General features: G+C 40.1%; 1 protein-coding gene and 1 long non-coding RNA gene across 2 annotated transcripts in view; one reads left to right on the top strand and one right to left on the bottom strand.

The window, feature by feature from the left end:
* Positions 1 to 20765, top strand: part of SETBP1 (SET binding protein 1) — a 366730-nt gene extending 345965 nt beyond the window's left edge. Inside the window, 2 exon segments of the mRNA XM_077777651.1 lie at positions 17502 to 17840; positions 17843 to 20765. Coding sequence (XP_077633777.1) covers positions 17502 to 17840; positions 17843 to 17988 — 485 coding nt within the window. The 3' untranslated portion in view covers positions 17989 to 20765.
* Positions 17338 to 21901, bottom strand: part of LOC144242665 (uncharacterized) — an 84456-nt gene continuing 79892 nt past the window's right edge. Inside the window, exon 4 of the long non-coding RNA XR_013338409.1 lies at positions 17338 to 17644. This is a non-coding gene — a long non-coding RNA (uncharacterized LOC144242665). The remainder of the gene's footprint in view (positions 17645 to 21901) is intronic.

Here is a 21901-nt window from a genome sequence, read left to right as displayed (position 1 = left end):
AAGCCCATTGGTAATTGACCCCTATATTTAATATGGTGTCTGTGCTCATGCCTGTGCCCCATGCTGGACTATTATCAGATCCTATTCAACTTTAAAATCCCAGTACTTAGCATCCTGGTGGGCAAACAATAGATAATCATTAAATATTAGTCAAAATGAGCTGAACAACAACTTTTTCCTGCATAAAACCATCTGGTGCATGAAAACACATACCTCAGAATTATATTCATTCACATTGAGAGACCATGATTTGCCTTTATTTTCCATATTAATACCAGAAACAGCAAACCAGCTGAAGAATGGTCAGCTGAAGCAACTACCTGAAAGGGATCTCCAGCATCTTTTGTTCAGTAATGGCAGACCAGGTATTGGATAACCCACCAGGATATTTGCAGAGGAAGATTATTTTCAACTTAAAGAGTCAGTCTACATGGCACAGTATATGCAATACATGAGTATGTTTTTATTCTGAGAGGAGATGGAGGGACTTGTACACGTGTCTGCCTTCACTGAGCTCTTCTATGGTATTCGGGGGATGAGCCACTCAATGGAAAGCGAGGCTGTAATTTAATTATTTTATATATAATAGTCTTGCATTGTGCCCAGAGTGTTAGGTTCCCAAGAGCAGCAATCATATTTCCTATTTCAGTTTTGCGCCCTTCAGTGAGTATCAAGTATCTCATAAATTCGAAGAACTTTGTGTTGTTATTCGGGATGAAAGTAAGAGAACCAAAGGCCAGCTGTTAAGGAACTTGTAGTCGTAGTTAGGTGTCAAGAACCTTACAAGGTGCTGGGTACATAGTAAATACTCAATAAACATGTCTGGACTTGATTTAACTATTTTTTTTCTTCCCTCCCAGAGTTGAGATTTTAGGAAAGACCAAAAGTGTAATAACAGGTTTGAAAGTGCTGCGTCTGTGAGGAACTTAACTCAATTTATCTTCTCTGAATGCTTCATTCAGATTATGCTCCCAACCACCTCTTGCCACAGTCAGACCCTCTTAAAAATAGAGTAATGATAATAATACATTTTATCTTCTTCCCAGTGATGGTATCATTCACACTTCCATTGAAGCCCAGTGGGAGGTTTGGCTGTGAGGCATCGTACACAGGGGGAGTCAGGTGCGATTATTGTAATGAGGACTCCACGCTCGGTGAAATGCGGGAAAGAAAACCTCCCATACGTGAAGTGATTTCTATTAAGATACTCATTTTATATCAAATATTCAAGCTCCTCTTTATAAATCGGAGAGAGTGAAAAGAGACTCTTCTAGGGGGAGATTTTATGTGGCCAGAACGAAAGGGCACAAATATTTTATGATCAGTTTTGAGATGAAAGTGGTGTGCCTGCCTCATTCACGGACTCTTTCCATTTCCACAGGTCTAATTAGATTGTTGGTTTAATGGTGGCAAGATAATTTAGTGGCCACTGAAAGCAACTGTGTTAATGAGAAGGGGGGACAGTGCTTTGGGTTTCCTGTAATTAATGGAGAGTTTTTGAAAAACTTGTTGGTTCCAGTGAAGTTGGCATACTGTGCCCAGCTGTTGAGAACGGAGGCAAGGTCTTTCCTGCTCATTGCTGTGGAAGTAGCCTCAGGCAACGTGGAAGAAGTGTGTAATGACTGTCATTAAGAATGATCTTTAGTGGTCCAGGCAGGCTATAGTCTGTCTACAAGAGCGAAGAGACAGAGAAAGAGGGATAGGGAGAAAGGAGGCAGTGAGGGGAAAGAGAGTAAGGATTATAAAACAGACGTGACAGACAGACAGACAGACAGACAGGCTGACCGCGCTATCACTCACTCGTCAGCCCTCTTCATTCCACCGATGGGAGAGACTACAGTAATCCCACAGCACCCTCCCAGGGGATCTCCTCTTGTTTCATAACCTGGAGTTGACCAGACACGACTGGGTTAGACCATATAGAAGGGCTTTCCACTAATCCCTTCGTGGCAGAGATAAGAATATTGAACCCAGAGAGGTGAACTGAACTACAAATCTTGCCTGAGTAAGAATCAGGAAACCTGGACTCCTGGCCACCACACAGATACATAGTGGAAAGTGGATTTGGAATTCAAGGACCAGGGTTATTGTCTAGCTTTTCAGGACTTATTAATTCATCCTCTTAGGTAAGTTGCTCAGTCTTCCGAGACTTGTGAGTCTCAGTTTCCCCATCAGTGAAATGGGAAAAGTAATTTCTGCCTTTTAGGCCGTGGTGAGAAAGAAATGAAATAGCAGGTGTAACACTAATCATATATTCAAAATAACATGTCACTGTGTTGTGACCCCTCTCGTGTAAAGAATGAAGTCATGCCATGTCACGATTTAATCATATTAAGTCATAATTTAGTCATGTTATGACTCAGATCATAACATCTATTAACTATCTTCAGAATATTTTTCCTCACTCACTGCTCCAAATACTCTTATATCTCAGGGCACCGTCAAAGCCTCCCTACTCATGAGGGTATTAAATGCTATATCGAGTTCATCTTACTGGAACTTCTGTAAGGCTTTGTTACTGTTGTCAAATATTTTTTAAGTATCTGCCGCACTGATACATATATGATTAACTCCTGCCCTAGGGAACTTTCATGCTGTTGGGGAAGACCTGACTCTAAAACATGAGATGACCAAATAATATTAACAAGTGAATAGACTGAATAACAATCTCAGATCCTAACAGAGATATCATTGAGCAATTGAAAAGTTATTAATTTCCAACCAAATGGCACTAGGGGAAATTGGGGGATATGGTAAAATGATCTGGGAGAAGGGCTGAAAGAGCTTTCTGGGGATGGATTGAATTATAAGCAGATGGAAGCAGAGGGACAGGTTTACAACATCTCTGAGATAGGAGTATGTGTGGAAATAATGACCAGTGAGGCTGGAAGAAAGGCTTAGGGTCAGAATACGGAGAACCTGAAATTCTAGAAGGAGGCACAATGAAAGGCAGTGATAGCAAAATAGCAGCCATGGGCCAATAGCAATCTGCAGTTGTAGTCTCATTGGCTTACAGGGGGTTATACATTTTTAAAAATCAGTTTGTGAACATCATAAGATTTACCTAATAATCAAGAGTTTTGGCTTTTTGAAACTCAGACTATCCTGGTAACTTTGGGCTCAGATTCCTACCTGGCAACTATTGATACAGAATAACATCAGGCCCATTAGATGCACGATATTCACTTTCCTTTTTTATTCCCCCCTTCCCCCCCCCACTTCCTTCGGGGTCCCGACAAACTTCACTCATTATCCTGGCAGCCTGGCCCCCTATAGGGAACCATCAAAGGCATTTGGACTGGACAAAGTAACAGGATCAAAACAATGTGCAGGAGCGCCTAATCTAACAGAAGTAGCAGGAATAGTCTGTAGTAACATCTTGTGTTATTTAACTATGGAATTTGAAGGTTGGAGGAGGCCTTTGAGATTGTGAAATTGAGAGAAATTTGGCACTCTGATGCAGTCAATAGTAGAAAAGCAACAAGGAAACCCAGGCTTTCTCACTCTCTCTAGCTCCCTGCCTTCTTCGGTTTCTTAAGGAAATATGGTTTGAAACTGGCTTTGAAATAGGGCAGCCCTGCTTGAATCCTTCAGTTCATCACTTTTAAGATGTGTGCCCTTGGGGAAATGATTTAACCCCTGAGGTCCCGGTTTTCGTCTGTACAGCAGAGGCAGTAATGTCCTCAAGTGGTTGTGATCACAATTAAATGAGGATGCTTGTGAGAGACTGCAGCCTGCACTGTGGGTTCTCCAAAAATGTTCATTTCTTCCCCCTTTTCCTTAGTTTCATATGATAGCAGGAATGTTACCTTGTATTGTCTTACCTGTAGAATCTATGGTATGATACAAAGTTGTTGTCACCAAAGTAAATGTTGAGTAAATGAATAATCAAATACTCTGCACACCTCCCCCAGTAAAGAATAAAAGTCCTTGTTCTCTCTGCCCCTCCCCCACCCAGGGCTCCTACAATGTGACATCTGTTACTTAAATGTCCTTTGTAACTAACTCTGTTAGTTTTTTTTTTTTTACGATGTCTGCTTTTGAAAGGAACACAAGGAGAGAACTCAGTGGCTTTCACCTGTTGAATCCTCTTCCCCAGCAATTGTTACATGTTTCCTTGATAGCTCTTTCAACTAAGGGAGACCAGATAGCCTTCTCACAATAATGAGGAAACATGCAATGTGCAGTTTCAAAAGACAGAGAGAAGGTACTAATGGAGGGAATTTCAACTGTTCAATGATCCCAGCAATGTCTGAACACCCTGTGTGGCCTGGACCCAGGGCTTGCCCCATAAAGATGACAGAGCTCAGAAGAAAAGAGAGTAAGCCTGGTATTACCTTTAAATTCAGCGGGGGATGCAGACCAGCCTCACACAGTGTTCCTGGGTTGCGAGGTATAGTTTCAATGTTCAAAAACACTCCTCCAAGGAAATGTTCTTGTCCTTTCAGTACCTGAAGATATTTTGAGAGGACTTTCCTTATTTTGAAAATCCAGGTTAGTTAGTGCCTAAATATTAAGCCACAATCCTGGTCTTTGTCTCATGCGTGTTGCCAGAGTTAAGTGATTTGGGCTTTACATATGGAAAGTTCATTTTGTTGTGTAATTAATGGGAAGCAGACTTTGGGAAGCTGATGATCCAGGCCCTTATTTATATGAGAGCATATGTCTGTGTTCTGTTTATGACTCACTCTCTTACTCCACGCATTGTAACTTGGATTTGTTTACACTAACTTTTCCTAGAATCCAAGCCACATGGTATATGAGCCAATAATTTATGGTCTCTAAAAGGGAACGATGATGAATGAGCCGTTTCCTCTTAAATTGTCAAATCTTAAACTGAGGAAGAAGTATTTGCTGCCTCAAGTCTGTCCAAGCTTATATTTGAAAAAAAAAAAAAAAGTAATGTGAAAATTAAAAACAAACAAACAACAACAAAAAAAACACTACTGGCATAGTGCTCAGAACTTGAATGTATAGATATTTGCCAAGAGAGCATATGACCACTCCCCCACAATATACCATTTAATTCTGATCCAAATGTTCAGCAAAGAAAAGACCATTCATCCTGTTTCTTCCTGTCTCTCTGTCTCTCTTGTCTCTCTGTTCCTCTCTGTCTCTGGCTCCCATTTTTTATGAAAGCTAAGTAAAATATAATATGCACATATCTCCCTTTTTCAGGAGCCCCATCATTTTAATCAATCTGTGGGCTTACATGTTCAAGCTGCTTCTCTTAAAGGCACTTAATAAATTCCAAACTTATTTTTGTCATTGAATCTGCACTACTATGGAGTGGGTTGGATATCAGTCTATATTTCACAGTGCTTCAGTGCTTTTGGTCATAGCTTAGATCCTCCAAACAGTTAATGGTGCTCTGAGGAGAGTAGAGAACAGCTGAAATATGTGAAGATCTAATTTAATTTACAGTGATTTGGATCCCCTTCAATAAATCCTTTCATATTTCAAACACAGCCTTTACAAAATAGACAGTAAGTGTTGGTTTAGGTCAAGTCACATAGATTGATTTCAATTCAAGTAAGTCAGCTGAGCTCTGTGCTGGTCACATGGGGGAGGGAGACATGGAATGGTGTTCCTAACACAGAGCCTGGCACAGAGTGGGCTCAGTCAATGCTTCTTCCAAGAATGAATAAGAATGGGTAAGGCATAGTCCTTGTTCCTTAAGAAAACATAATTTAAAACATAATTTAAAAGGAGAGATAAATGCAGATTGATCCCATAATCATAACACAGGACAGACTATATGAAATGCTGTCAGAGAGATACAAGCAATGTAGAGGGGACCAAAAAGATTAATATTGAAATGAGAATCCTCAGTGGCTTTTAGAGGAGTATCTAATTAAACTGAATTCCAGCAGAAATTGGAAGGCACTGGATGCCTATTGACTATTGTTTTGTTTTTGTTCCTCTCCTCTCCTCTCCTCTTTTCTTTTCTTTCTTTTCTTTTCTTTTCTTTTCTTTTCTTTTTTCTTTTCTTTTCTCACTAGGGCAAGAGAATTGCCTCTGGATAAAAGAAAAATGTAAGACTCCCTGCCCCTACCCAATCCAACTTCAGATGCAATATCCTCTCTCTCAGAAATAATAGAGTTTGGCACACACCTGTAGGCAATGCAAAGTCATTTTTTCTGTGGCACATCCATCACCTACTAACCAGACAGACACAAAAATGTGTGAAAGTCTAAAGCAATGGGTATAAATTGCTTGTTGTTTTTATGATGAATACAGGGATATTTTGTGTGTGTGCCAATTTCCATTATTTTCTTGAAAGCCTTAAATAAAGAGAAAAACAATAGCATATATTTAGGTCACGTGAATCATGCCCAGAAGGAGATAAATGGACAGTCATTAACTCTGAGGGTATTCAAACCCTCTGTAAATTTTACAAATCTGGGCAGTCTCTGAGAAAACAAAATTAAGATTCAAAACTTTCATAACAGACTAGAACACTGGACGAAAACCAATAAAATAAAACTTCACAGATTTAAATAGAAAGCTTGTATTTAAACTCAAAAACCAATTCCCCATTGCAATGGCCAGGTTTGGTAGCAGTTTATAGGGAAGCATTTAAAGAAGTTAATTGAGCTTCTATTTAATGTGAGCCAACAGTGTGATGTTTCTGGGGGAAAAAACAACTTTGCAAGTTTTATTTATTTATTTTTTATGTAGCTCTCATTAACGGACGTGTTGTGCCTTGATCACAGAAATTAATCAACCCAATCTTTCTGCATAGTCATTTCATACTTGGAAAATCAGTTCAATTCCAGGCACCAAAATTTAAGATGAGATTTGGCAGACACTAAAATCTCCAGAGGAACAGGATCAAAATGGAATATAGTCTAGAATTCATTTCGTATCAAACATAGATGAAGTAAGTGAGGATGTCTTACCTGGAACAGAGAAGACTTGGAGATATATGACTTTTATTTTTTACAGAATCATATTTATTTAGAAGTAAGGGTCCCACCAAGTAGTCAAGAATTTGTCTAGAAACATAGAACTGAGTGAAAAGTCTAGACTAGAACCTTATTCTTCTAACATCCCAGGCAATGTTTTCTATCAGATCATAAATAACAAGCCTGAGGATTTAAATAAACAAATGCAATTATTAAAACCAGGAAGAAAATACAGGACAGATACCTATTATTTGATAGAATTCCTAAAGCTCTAGCATGGTCAACAGGATTTATTTTATCTGAGCCTAAATATTTAAAATGTAAGCATTTCATAAGATCATATTTGCCACATTATTCTTTGTTCTTTCCTGTTTTTCTTTTCTTTGTTTTTTTCCCCCAAAATTTAAACAAGAAAATCTCTCACAATCAAGTATGAACACACAGCTACAATAATTGGTGTATTATATAAGGGATGGGATGGTATTTATGGTTAAGGATACAGTTATGCCACATTGGAGAGGAAAGGAAAAAAGAAATATAAAGAGCCCTTTGAGAGGGTGTGACCACCCCCGCCATGTGACCACCTGGCATGCTGTGAGACTCAGCAGATGTAGCGTCAAACTTTTTGGCGTTAACTGCATTTCTATCCAGCCTCTCAAGTTGTCTACTCAGTCTGCTGGGGCTTGAGCCACATGCAACAGACAAAAGCCAAAGTTAATTGAAAGAAAAAGAGTAAGCCTAAATGGCCCTCGTATTCCTCAGTTTAAGAGTGCCACCACTCACAATTCACTCCTTGCCAAAAGCCTAGGAAGCCACTGTGGCCCTAATAAGCATCATGCCCAGAAAGACACCCAGCTTTGAAACTCTTCTGTGATGCGTTCCAGGGCAACTCCTACTAATGAATATGCCCAGTGTACCTTAGAGACAGAGATAATCGCCTCTGTTGCTGAGCTCTGATCTCTGAGCTCTCTCCCTTCACCCAGCTTTCTCAGGCCTGCCCAAGTACTGGTTACCTCCCCTAGAGGCTCCCTAAGCAAACTATCTGCATTCTTGCTTTGCGCATTTTGTCTCTGGAGACAAGTTACCACTGCCTTTATCTGTCTAAAGCCACATGTGGTTCTCCCAAGGCTCACCTCATGAAATGACTGGTGTTACTTCCCTGTGGTCAGAGAAGGCAAGGATGCTGAAAATCTAGGGAGCAGGAGCTCAGAAATGCCTACCCAGGAGGCCTCCAGGTCTGCCTCTAGCCCCATTGTAGAAGCTCTCCATGGATAGGAGACTGTTCCAACTGGCATGGAATTACATGCACTTCAATTAAAGCTGCTCTAGGGAATATAAAGATTATTGATTATTAAGCTCTAAGAGCTTATACTGTGAAATAATCCAGCAAGAAATATTAAGCAAGCATCAACTGTGAAAAAGGCACTGCATTCTTTGTTACAAAGGGTATGAAGAACATGAGCCCTCTGTCTTTGAGAAGCTTTAATGCTTCTTATGGCATTAAGATCTTCTAGAATTAAATACTGAGTGAATAAACTCTTCCAGAGTTGAGAAGAAGACAGGGAAACTTTAAAGCAGCCCAAATTTTTGATCATATGGTGATATCGCTAACATACTTTTGAACAGGTACCCCATGTAAACACATATTGAAAATATACACACTCACCTTTTAAAATATGGATTTGGGGGCTCCTGTGTGGCTCAGTCAATTAAGGTCCAACTTCGGCTCATGTCATGATCTCACAGTTAGTGAGTTGTGCTGACAGCTCAGAGCTTGGAGCATGCATCAGATTCTGTGTCTCCCTCTCTCTGTGCCCCTTCCCCACTCACACTCTGTCTCTCTCAAAAATAAACATTTAAAAAGTTTTAAATACAAACTTTGAAAGGTTGAGCTAAATCTGAAATCATACTGTTATAACAATTTTAAATTTCATTTAACTTTGTATATTAATGAAACAAAAATATTTTCACTGTCATCAAAATTTTACATTCATTTTAGTATTTCTAATAATGTTTTAGAAAGGCCAACTGAATGAGTTTGGATACTTCTTTTTGAAAACCTTATGGGTTTTTTTTACACTTGTGATAAAGCAATTTGAAGCTCTGATTTCAAATTTAGTTTGTTTCAATACTTGTTAGTAGATGTTGTTGTTTGAAAGGCTGTTTCACATAAACATACATCCAAAAGGAGAGAGTGCATCATTTTACTTAAATCAGAATACAGTAAAACCTTGTTTTTGTGAGCATAAGAAATCTTGGTTTGTGAGCATAATTTGTCCCAGAAACATGCTTGTAATCCAAAGTACTTGTAGATCAAAGCAAATTTCAAGAACCTTTGGCTCAATTGTGATCACGTGACATTCACCCTCACGTTGTACTACTCATATTGCAAGACATCACTTGTTTATAAAGTTAAAATGTATTAGAAATGTTTGCTTGTCTTGTGAACACTCCCAAAACAGGTTACTCACATTCCAAGGTTTTATGTACTATTTTTTTTTCAGTCCCATCCACCAGTTAAGCAAAGGCTGTTTAACCAACAACCTTAACAATCATATGGTCTTGCATATCAAAAGGCATTGCATTGTTTCATGAGTTTAAATCTCTGAAACTCTTCATTTGGAAGTTAACTCTATTTACAAGATTTTTTAGTTTGCAGATTTAAGGAATTTTATAGGTTAGAATGTATCGTTTTCAATAACAAAATTACCAAACAATGGAAACATTCTCAATCAGTTGTCAAAAATGCTGTCTCAAGCATGAGTTTCTTCCTAAAAGTGGTTAAATTATTTCCATTTTACCCTAAAGAGACATTAAGTTGTTGTTTGTATTTTTCACTGACAGCCCATTGACAACACAGCAAAGGTGAGAACGTTTCGAACCCTTGTCTTTTATACAAGAAATTGCCAAAATTCGTCTCTGAAAATGGCAACTCTTTTTTGCTAAGAGAAGTCAATAAAACTCTGCATGGCATGTGACATATTTCATGGATATTCCTGATCTTATGACTAAGTATTTTTTTTTTCTTTTCAAGGATCTTAATTTTCTAAAATGAACCATAAGGGCTGACCTATTGTAGCATTTTGAATATAGGGCATGACAACCCCAAAATAAGAAACTGATGAGATGCCTGTCAACCCCCTCAAATGAACATGACCTCTCCCTCTTCTCCTAGGTCCTCCTGCCCAGTGGTGACAAGTGGCACATCTGATGTACAGCCCAAATAAGGACATCACAGTTGCCCCAAATGTTAAGCATTAGAATGCTTAACTTAGTTCTTATTTTTAGATCAAATATAAGTAATATAAATAAAAGCTATTAATATGTTTTTCGTGTAGCCAGGTAGATAGTCTTGCTTCCTCCATGGGGAATGGGCAGCCCCCTAAGGAAGTGGCTGAGTTAAGAGGTGATCAGAGCTGGAGAGGCACAGACGCCATGAGTGATGTAGGCAGAGTTGCAGAGGCAGCAGGATGGTGTGAGATAAGTTTCCTGGATCCCTAAAGCCATAACGTCTCCCAGAAAATCTAGGAAAGGCACCCTGGTGGCCCTTGCTGCTTCAGAACTCCCCTTGTGAACATGTACACTGCATTGCTTCATTTCTCCATCAGCCAGGGGCCCACTTTGCCTCCAACCTTCATTTGCCCCAGGGAGAATGAGAAATAGAGCAAAGTAAACCCAGGATCCCCATATCCCTGCCACCAAGGCTTTGCAGCCAAGATAGGATGTTGCTTTACCTTAAACCCCTAAGTGGAGGCTGCCCTGAAAGAATCAGGCAGGTACTGTATGCCTCACACAAGCCAGTCACATTTTCAAAGAATGTATTTTCAAAGAACTGTATTATGACTTTAAAAATAGAATGGAGGCACCTTTATATCATGACAAATCTCCCACATCTGCTAACCCTTAATTCTAAATTACAACTTTGAAATTGTAAAGCAGTACTATAGCACTTATGCTGATGACCAACAGCAACTCAGATGTGCCCTGCCTTGCCAACTTTTTTTTAAAAGAGCCTCTAAGGCCAGGATCCTATAAGGTTAATTTAAATTCTAGGGAAAAAGGAAGAATGTTTGCATGCCAGGGCAAGTTGCTTCGTACATCCCATTAAAAAAATAAAAGGCTGCATTAGGAAAACAAGAGATCATTACTGAGCTAAGTACAAAGTAACAAAAAAAAAAAAANAAAAAAAAAAAACAAAAAAAAAAAAAAAAAAAAAGAAAAAGAAAAAAAAGGCACAATTTCATGGGAGAACATTAAACAAGTGAATTCCTTTGAGCTTGTATTTTGCTAACCATGTACTATATACCAGATCCATGTGTTACTGTGTGAATGAGCCAGGACTGGGGACTCTGGGAGTACAAAGAAATGACATAGCTTTTGCCTTCGAAGGATCTTAACTTGGATCACCATACAATGGAATTCATACTGCAGCTGTCTGCCCTGATTGAGGGAGTGTTCTAGCCCTTTCCATGCTGGAAGGCAACTCTAGGCAGTTCAACAGTTCCCCCCACCCCTGAGTATTACCTCCCTCCCCATAGGGATATTTCAACAGTAAGAACAATTCTAATGAATCCAAAGATGAATTTGCTTCCCTCTCTGACACACCCAAAACTTTCTTGTTAAATGAGGATGTGTCTTGCACATGGACAAAGTATCATCTCCAAATCATTAGCACCTATTTTGGAGGAGCCTTCCATAAAACTAAGCCTTGTTAGCCTTGATCTTGCTCACAGTGCCTATCCTACATCTGCAAAGTCAGTGTGCAAAGCACAGTGCTAAGTCCAGTCTTTGATTATCATATAAGACGTGACCAAATCAACAAATGCTGATGAGCCAATCCTCTGATAATGGGAACAAAAAGACAGAAAAGCTACATCTGGGCCCAAAACCAAGTCAACCATTTGCATGATGATTTTGAATACAGAGAAAGGTCTAAAAGATGATTTGCTTTGCAGTTATGAAGACATGAATTTTCATTGTGCCTTGGCCACTCATAATTATTTTTTAAAACTAACAAAGAACAGGCAAGATAGGGCCCATTATAAGAAGGAGAGCAAATATGGAATCAATCTTTGTTGCAAGAGCCCAGAAATTACTGTCCAATAATGAAACAATTTGAAGAGAGAAAAATCTGAAAACATTTAGAGGGACAATGAAATCATAAGCAATAAGGAGAAAGATTTGTGAATATCAAATCCTGCCAAGTCCAAAGTCCTCCCCCACTCCACCACCACTAGGATTTCAAAATCATTAGATGGAATAAATGTTGTAGAAAGCCACCTCACATTTGGGAAGGCAATTGATAATGAGAACAGGAAAGAATTACAGCAATCTTTAGAAGAGAATTTTGAGAGCATCTAGTCTAACTGCCCAATGTAACAGATGAAGAAAGAGAGATCCAGAGAAGCTAAGAGGTTTGTCCTCGTTCAGATTGGTTTCTAGCTGCCCCTGCAAAGTCCTTCCCACTGCTCTTCTCTCTGCTATAGTTCCTATGCAGGGATTGCAAACCTGAACTGAAATATTGGGATTATATATATGGGCAAAATAAAATTCAGATGTCCAGTAGATGTGGAAACCTCCCCCTACCTCCAAAGTTTACAAGGTAAGAAAGAAGGGATCTTAAGTCTTAACACCTGATGACATCAATGGAGATTGGGCCCTGATATGTTTATTAGGTTGGTCACAGCATAAAAGCCAGAGCACTTATTCATTCTCCCAGCCCATTAAGCCAGGAGGGTAGCTAGCAGCAGGAATTTTCTAGGGATATGATACATGGCTTTTGCTGAGGACATTTGTTATCTTTCAAAAATTATTTTGGTGACAGAGCCCAAAAGGGTGAAAAACCAGAGCACCCTATATTCCTAAGATTCAAAGAAAGATGTTTTATTACCACTTGCCATGTATATGTTTTTAACCAGGTATTATGGTATTATCAACTATATGCCAAAGTGGGCAGAATAGCATAATAAACTGCTGTGTACACATCACTCAGCTTCAACAATATTAACTCAGAGTCAATCTTATTTCATCCGTACTTCTACTTACCTCCTCCCTTACTCATTATTTTGAAGCCAATTCCAGATGATATCATGTGATAATATCATCTATAAATATTTTAGGGGTCCCGGGGTGGCTCAGTTGGTTGGACATCCTACTCTTGATCTCAGCTGAAGTCTTGATCTCAGGGTAGTGAGTTCAAGCCCTGTGGTGAGTTGCATGCTGGGTGTGAAGCCTACTTAAAAAAAAATAGCAAATATTTCTAAAAGCTTGGTACTTTAAAAAATTGTCATAATGCAGTTATCACACCTAAGAAAATAAACAGAATTAAGTAATATTCATGCAATGCCCAGACACTATTCAAATTTCCATGAATTCATGAAATAAGATCTCTTTTGACAGTTTGTTTAAACTGGCAGCAAAATATGGTCATTTTATCTGTTAAGTCTCTTAATTTACAGTCCCACTCCCTCCCCTGCCTTTCTCTCCTTGCATCGTATTTGTCAAAGGCACCAGGTGCTTTGCTCAGAGTTTCCCACAGTCTGTGTTTTGCTGAATGAACCAGTGTCCCCCCCTGTATTTCATGGTGGTTAGGACTAGAGCTGAGCTGCCCACTACAGAAGCCACCAGCCACATGGAGCTATCTAAATTGAAGTCAAATTAAAATTGTAGTCTCTCAATCACACTAGCCACATTTCAGTGCTTAGTAGCCACATGTGGCTAAGGACAACCAAATGGGACAGCACAGATATAGAACATTTCCAGCATAGCAGAAAACTGTGCTGGACAGCACTCCTCTGGAAGCTTACTAAAGTGCCATGAGGTAGCTTTGGAGAGTGAAATCTCATCCGCCCAATCGTTAGCTCACAATTGAGCTTCTGCATTGTTGTCACTTTAAACCTCCACATCTGCACACTGAAAATGAAATAAAAATTCAAGGGATCTGTGTGTTTTTAAACTTTTTTCACATGATATATTTACAAGTACTTGTATTCACTTCTGTTATTCAACTTGTTTTTTTAGATTTAACCATGTTGATATATGTAGCTTATTCCTTTCAACAGATCTATAATATTCTATTGTTTGAAAGTATCACAATGGATTGATTATCCTTTTAACATTTAGACTGTTTTCAGTCTTCTGAGCTTCAGGAAACATCCTTGCACATCCTTGGCCTCCTGCTACAGATAAGTAAAGGAGGCAGCCTGGACACAGATTCTCTGGGGCATTTGAGCATGCCCATCTTCAGTATTAGTGGTCAGTGCCCAGCTGCTCGCCAATATGATTAGTTGAGTTTATACTCCCACCAACAGTGTACAAGGGTCCCCACTTCCTTACAGTACCACCAACATTAGGTAGTTTCAGTCCTGTAATTTTTACTAACATGGGTTCATGCATATACAGTAAAAATATAAATTCAAGTATGGAAAGGGAAGGGACTGGAATGGAATTGAGAGGGGGCCTGACTTAGCTGAATCTATAATATTTTCTTTCTTAAAAAAAAAATAATGTATAGGGGCACCTGGGTGGCTCAGTGTCTGACTTTGGCTTAGGTCATGATCTCACAGTTCATGAGTTTGGGTCCTGCACGGGTCTGTGTTGACAGCTCAGAGCCTGGAGCCTGCTTCTGTCTGTGTCTCCCCCCCCTCCCCCGCCCCTCCCTGGGTTGTGCTCTGTCTCTGTCTCTCAAAAATAAATAACCTGTTAAAAATTTTTTAAATAATGTATAGGGGCACCTGGCTGGCTCAGTCAGTTAAATGTCCAACTTTGGCTCAGGTCATGATCTAACGGTTTGTGAGTTCAAGCCCCCCGTTGGGCTCTGTGCTGACAGCTCAGAGACTGGAGCCTGCTTCAGATTCTGTGTCTCCCTCTCTCTGCCTCTCCCTGCTCGCACTCTGTCTTCCTCTGTCTCAAAAATAAATAAACATTAAAAAAATAATGTATATATGGCAAAAGTTAACATTTATCAAATGTGAACAGTGGGTGCAAAGGAATTGGTTATGATATTTTTAGTAAAGGTATGTTTACACGACTCAGAATTAACTTATTTCATAATCATTTTTCAGTGCAAGGGCTTAATAAAATATTATGCAGCATACAACAAACTATTGAGTATGGTATTATCTACTAGGTTTCTTTTTTGTTTGTTTGTTTTTTTGGCACTTCATGCTAAAAAGAAAACACTGAGAGAAACAAACTAATGCTTGTAATTTCTCCCAAATGACCTGCAGTTCATGGAGTTTTCCAGTCAATCTTTACTCAAATACTGCCAACTAATTTCCTAAGTGTTTTACTTTCTACCTATATGCTGTGTTATATACTACACAGCATTTTCTTCCCCCAAAGAGGATATAAAGAAAGGGTAAACTTCACATGAAACTTGTATTTGGAATAATGCCAAAGGTTTTGTGTAGTATTTCTGCCTTCTTCTCATTTACTCATAAACTGTGTGGACAAGATAGATCAACTGGCTTGGACATGGATGCCTGCTAGCTCTTACTGCCCGATTTTAGAGTGGATGCTTTAGAAATCCAAACTAGAACTCTTTTAGAGAAGGCTGTGACTATAAGGCAGCAATGATTAGTGTGATTCATCAGTCCAAAAACAAGTTTTAAATCCTGTCCATGGACAAGGCACCATGCTATGCTCTGTAAGGGACATAAAGATGGACAGAAATTGATCCCTGCATCTAAGAACTCAAAATCGAGGAACGCTTTTCTTTCACGACACTAACTACAAACATTTTATTTTTGTACTCAGAAGCTCACTTTGGCTTTGTTCTATTTTGATCTTTATAACTTATTTTAAAGATTGTTCAGTAGTTATTCATTGCTCAGTAAGTCTTACAATGACCTTGGGCCAAAAGCAGCAACATTTTGACCTGTCCTATGGAACTCAGAGCTTCCCACTCCATAAAGCTACTGGTGTAAATAACTTCAAATAATACCCTCCTGGAGTTCAGTGTCAGCCACAGCATGAGAGAAAAATGGGGTAAAGCAGGGAAAGGAATAAAGTGGGAGTGCCCAAGAATAAGCTAAAGTGGTATTCATGTTTTCAGCATTTTCCCCTTATTTCCCTTAATTATTATTTTTTAGAGAAAGAGAAAGAAAGAGAGAGTATGCATGAGCAGGGAAGAGGGGAAAAGGGAGAAGGAGAAAGAATTGTAAGCAGGCTTCATGCTTAGCACAGAGTCCAGTGCAGAGCTCGATCCTATGACTCTGCAATCATGACCTGAGCCAAAATCAAGAGTCAGATTCAACCAACTGAGCCACCCTGGTGCCTCCCCCTCCTTATTTCCTTAGGATATCTATTCCACTTCTCCACTAGTTGAGAAAACACTGGATAACACAAGAAATCATGCTGTAAATACATAAACTGTAATACATAGTCCTGTAATGTTTAGTAGGGTCAGCATCTTCTCCACAGGCATCTTTGGGGTTGAGCATTTAGGGTGTATCACGGCAGCAAAAAACTAAGTGAGGACACACTTATGTTCATAAAAAGGGAGGAGCCAGTATGAAGATGAGGCAGCAGAGTAGAGTGCCTGAGCGTGTGTGTGTGTGTGTGTGTGTGTGTACACATGGACATACATGCATGCCTGCTCATGAACAGCACAGGGAGAAAGAATGACCTAAAGGAGGAAAGATCTGCTATGTCTTAAAGCCATTCACACTTTACAGTGTCCAAACTTCAAAACAAAGCAATTCTGAAGGCTATTTAGTGGTAGTAGTACAAGACTTCTGGAGACTAGAGGTTTGACTCATACAATACAGGTCCATCTGGCTACCAGGACTTGAAAAGAGCTCTTTGCAAACAACACACAGCCAAGTAGTGGGAGTGTAAATGATTCAGAAACACCTGGCTGATTTCCCTTGAGGTTTCCAGAGAATGAATTGGTTAAGAAGGACTTGTCAATTGGACACGATCAGGCAACTTGACAAGTCTAGGATATTGGCAGAGCAGGGTGAGGGGAGGGAATTAGAGAGATGGTGTCTCAGAAAATAATCCTCCCTTGTGTTGGTAGAGGAGGGTTAAAAATAAATAGGCACACTTACATACATAGTCCCCATGAGGTCACGGCATCTCTGTTTTGAAGTTGATAGTACATATGAATGATCCAGATTGCTTGTTATAAAGGACTGTCACTTTTTTCATTCAACTTTTTCTACAGAAAGAGAAAGCAGAACCTAATCCTAAATTGAATCAGATCAAAGGTCAAGGGGCTAAATAAAAAATAAAAGTTATAATAGGAAAAGGTAATGGGAACATTGATTCTGACATTCACTCCCAGGGTAGATCTTCCTACATGGTGTGAACCTCAGTTTCTAAATTCTAAAAATGGGAACAAGACCATTCCACAGAATTGCTGTAAACATTGAAATAGTATAAACAGAAATGCTGTGTGCACATAAGATAGCCAACCCATGTTTATTTTTATTATTTTCACTTTTCATAAAGAAGTAAATACTGGGTCACATACATAACATTGCTTCTCCAGAATCTTCCTGGTCAAGTAGAATGCCAGCTGTCAGTGCTCTTGCTGGGTGTAGGGCAGCTTGCCTCTGGTGCTCAATCTTCTCTCTTCCCCTCCCGCAGCCAGCTCCTCCCTGAAGAAGCGATTCAAGCGGCGGGAGATCGAGGCCATCCAGTGCGAGGTGCGCAAGATGTGCAACTACACGAAGATCCTGTCCACCAAGAAGAACCTGGATCATGTGAACAAGATCCTGAAGGCCAAGCGGCTGCAGAGACAATCAAAGACAGGCAACAACTTCGTCAAGAAGAGAAGAGGGCGTCCCAGAAAGCAGCCCATGCAATTCGATGAGGACTCCAGAGACCAAATGCCGGTGCTGGAAAAATGCATTGACCTTCCCAGCAAGAGGGGGCAGAAGCCGAGTCTGAGCCCGCTCGTCTTGGAGCCAGCAGCCACCCAANCCGAGGAGGAGGGAAGAGGAAACACAAACCTCAACCTCCTGCCCAGCCCCCGCAGCAGCCACCCCCGCAGCAGCCCCTGCCCCAGGACGAGGAGGTGAAGGCCAAAAGGCAGAGGAAATCCCGAGGGAGTGAGAGCGATGGCCTTCCCTAGTGTGGGTCTGGGCGTCTGAACCTGGGGCTGGGGAACTGACACTTGGAAGTGCAGTGAGCAGGGGTGGGGGTGGAATCCCACGCTGCAGGGACACCGATGCCCTTCTCTCCAGAAGCTGGGCAGGCAGAATGGCGCCAGATGATGGGGTGGAGCCATCAGTAGCTCTTGGGAAAGCGAAGCAGGGGGACGCCTTCAAAAGAAGCTGGTCTGTGTGCTTTACAGCAGTTCCAAACCAAGCGGCACTTCAGTATGGCTAGATCTTTGCAGGCGAGCAGAAGACCCATCGAGGAGGAGAAAGCCGGTGGTGGTGCTCTCTGGCAGCCCCACCTGGCCTCCTGCATCCAAGGTGCGCCTTTGATTCCATTGCATTTGCTGGCCAGGAAAATTGAAAGGGAAGCACCCTCAATTAGGAAACATTCCAAGGGGAGAAAAGCTGCAAATTTCTCAACTGGCTTTGTTGTAACCCATTTCCATTTAATTGGTTTTTGCTTTTATTTTGGTTTTTCCAAGCTTGGCTAGGCTTTGGGGCACCAACATCATCTTCAGGTGACCTGAATCTTTCCGTTAACCATACAGTTTCTCAGATGGATTCGTCATCAGAAGGTGGAATTCTAGTGATAGGCAACCTTAGACATGCTTTCATATCCTTCTGTGTGCCTCTGCTATATCATACACTGATACTTAGCATAGTCTGTTCCTACCTTTCCTTTGCCCATTGTACTCCATATACCTTCTCATTAACTGACTCGCTGCCTTCTTTTCCTTGGTACACGCCTAAATAATGTAAACTTTATGTGTGTTGTAACGTCCACCCTTGGCATGCTGTCCCAAGGAACTTGGCTTCGAATCCCAATCATTGTGAAACAGATACTCAGTATTGATAGAGCCTTTTTAATAAGTGATTTAGAGCAGCCAAGGATATGTTGGCCGGGGTGTCAACCAGGTTATTTTTATACTTAAAACATATCAGCAGAGAATAAGCAGAATGAAATGGTTTTAATAACCCACAGCAAATGGAATAACTGACAAATCACCAAAAATTGAAACCCCAGACCCACCAGAAAGACAAATGTCTGGCAATGCCTTGGTATGTGAATTTTCATACAAGTAGCTATCATAGGTTGTTGAAAAAAAAAAAAAGAAACAAAAAGACAATAGAATAAGTCCATTATCTCTTGATAATTATTTCTTAAAAGCGAATGGGAGTAAGTGTTCTTATCTGAAAAAAAAAAAAAGAAAAGAAAAGAAAATGCTCAAAGGGTATCACCACTCCAATTGTATCAAGCCACCTTGGACAAAGTATCCAAATTGTGGTTGCCTTAATAAACTAAAACATTTTTGTACATACTGTAATTATAAATCTATCAGTCTGCATGGATGCAAACTGTGTGTGACAAATCGTCTTTTAAATGGTCAATTTCAACTGTACATTTCTCATCCAAGTTGTACTCTAGCCATTGGTTTAGCGTGGACAGATATTCCATCTCTATCACCCATTTCCACAGCTCAAGTAAAACATGTTAAGAAGATTCAGAATGAATATGAAGTTATTCCATTGCCGTAGATGTTTTCTAAAAGTCAGATGTGGAAATTTCAAATAAGTATTTTCAATTTCCTCCCTTCCTCCTCCCCTTACCTTCCCCAAGACATCAAACACCCGGCATGGTAGATTATAAAAAGAGAGACACTGAGAGACAGAATTCAATTTTCTAATGGGAATTAGAATATCTGGTTTACGTCCAAATTAAGTTTCTTTACAGGAAGTTGGGACTGGCTGGAAATTGTATTATCACTTCAAAACACAACACTATTTCCTTAGAGTGAGATGGATTTTTGTTGGGAACACAGGAGAATAAGGGATGGAGTATCTATGGGAGTAAATTTAAAAATCCCAAGTTAATATGCTTGCGAACATCACTGTTCTGTCATGGCATCAACAGTTGGTTGAAATTACCCAGAATCATCCTATTCTGCACTGTCACCTTGGACTTAACATCATTTGCTACCCACTAGGTCAGTCACATTTAATCCTAGCAATATGTAAGTTTAAAGGAATGCATTCTCCTGTACTTTAGAGCTTATATCATAGATACTCCATTTGTGACCTAGGTGGACCTTTGGCATTTCACAGAAGTTGAACAGCAAAATCAAACCAGCCACTTTCAATTTGTCATTCCCAAGCCATGTCTGAGTGGTTCCAAAGTCACCGGAGAGGAAGATTTAAATTAGCCCCATTCACCCCACTATGGCTATGAAAGAGCAACCATTTTCATTCCAATTAAACCATAAAGGGGTTTCTCTCCTGCAGGACTTTGAAAATCATTTCCTTCATCCTTTCTTTTGCCCTTCTTCCTTCTGGTGTTGTACCATTTCCCCAACCAGGTCTGTGAGTAGACTCAGTCTTCCTGCAGAAGAGAATGAGCTGGCACTCTCTAAGCTTCTTAAGGAAGGACCCAAACTCTAATTGACATTAACTTCTAGTTGGAGAGAAATGTCAAATAACTTATACATTAGAATTTCCAAACCAGTGTAAGGTATTCCAGGAGGGATATAGCAGGGTTGTAACTTATACATAAATTTAGTTCTATAGTTGTCATGTGAGTTCAATGCAAATCCCCTACATTTATGACCCTAAGAGTAGATTAGAAAACCACCGAAGTCCCAAACTGAGACATGCTAAATAGCCATTGGAAGGTGGAAGCTAGTCCTGACACCATACAGCTTCCTCTCTCCCCTGCCCAGCTCCCTCTTCAGTGTTACGTTACTTTTTTTTTTTTCCTCTTATACTTTCCATTAACTTAACTCATCTCATTGGTACAACCATTTCCTTATTTTCTAATGACCCTTTTCCATTAATCTCTCGTCTCCTGTCCTGGCTCAACACTGGGCTAGTCTAGTTTCACCTCATTGCAGAACCCAGGATGAGAACCCAGCAATCCTGACCTGGACTGAGGAGTCTCTAGCCAGCCAACACTGCCTTCTGGAGGCTGCATTTTTATTTAGAGAAGATGTCATTTGGGATGCATGGGACTCCATAAACACCTCTGCCAATTATTTCATAAAGAAATCTCTTGCGTCTTTGTTTTTGTTTTTATGGAATACTTTCTTCAGCAAGCAGGCATGAACCCATTTATAGGGAATCTGATTAGAGGTGAGCAAAGGATGAAATTGAGATCTAAAAGCCGCCTTGAAGGTGTTGATGGGTCTCTGATCCACCTTCCTAAGTGGCTGAGGAGCCCTCATCTCATATGAAAGATAGAGAAGTTTAACTTCCTCTAATAGCATAGCTCTGGCTACATCCCAAGGAAGACAGGTCAAAAGAAAGGAGAACATGTCAGGAGCTGGTTTGTGACTTGGCAGGACCGGGACTCAACAGCCACTGACAGCCCAGAGTAGGTGACTAAGGGCTGACAGAGGATTAGCATGTTAACTTGGCTGCTGTCCGGAGTGGGAGGCCATGTTGGATAGCAGTTGGAATTTGTGTTCTGCACATTGCTGGCTCTATAAATATGATAAGCAAGTGGTGACAGAATTATAGTATAAGGTGATGTACTACATGCAGGTCATAAAGGATTTGGTTTTAGTACTTTAGTAGAAAATCCCACTCCTACAGCTTATTACCCAACAATATTCAGATAATGAGTTTTTGGAGAATATTTTTTCCCTACCACTAGGAAGATTTACCTGGGAACTGTCTAAAGTCTATACATATATTTCCAAAGCCTTTAAATGCCAACTGTAGCATGGAGAGAGACGGGGTGGCAGAAGCCGAAATGCCTCAAAAGCCATTTAAGTGTTACATTGCAGGATTTTCAGTCCTTCTCATTATGTAAAAGTAGATAAATATAGACATTATTCTCAACACTACCCTATAGTATCACAATGGTCCAAATGCCAGAGCTTACAGATAATG

This window comes from Crocuta crocuta, unplaced genomic scaffold, assembly GCF_008692635.1.
Source record: "Crocuta crocuta isolate KB4526 unplaced genomic scaffold, BGI_CrCroc_1.0 scaffold36, whole genome shotgun sequence".
Lineage (NCBI taxonomy): Eukaryota > Metazoa > Chordata > Mammalia > Carnivora > Hyaenidae > Crocuta > Crocuta crocuta.
This window is presented reverse-complemented; position numbering and strand designations above follow the sequence as displayed.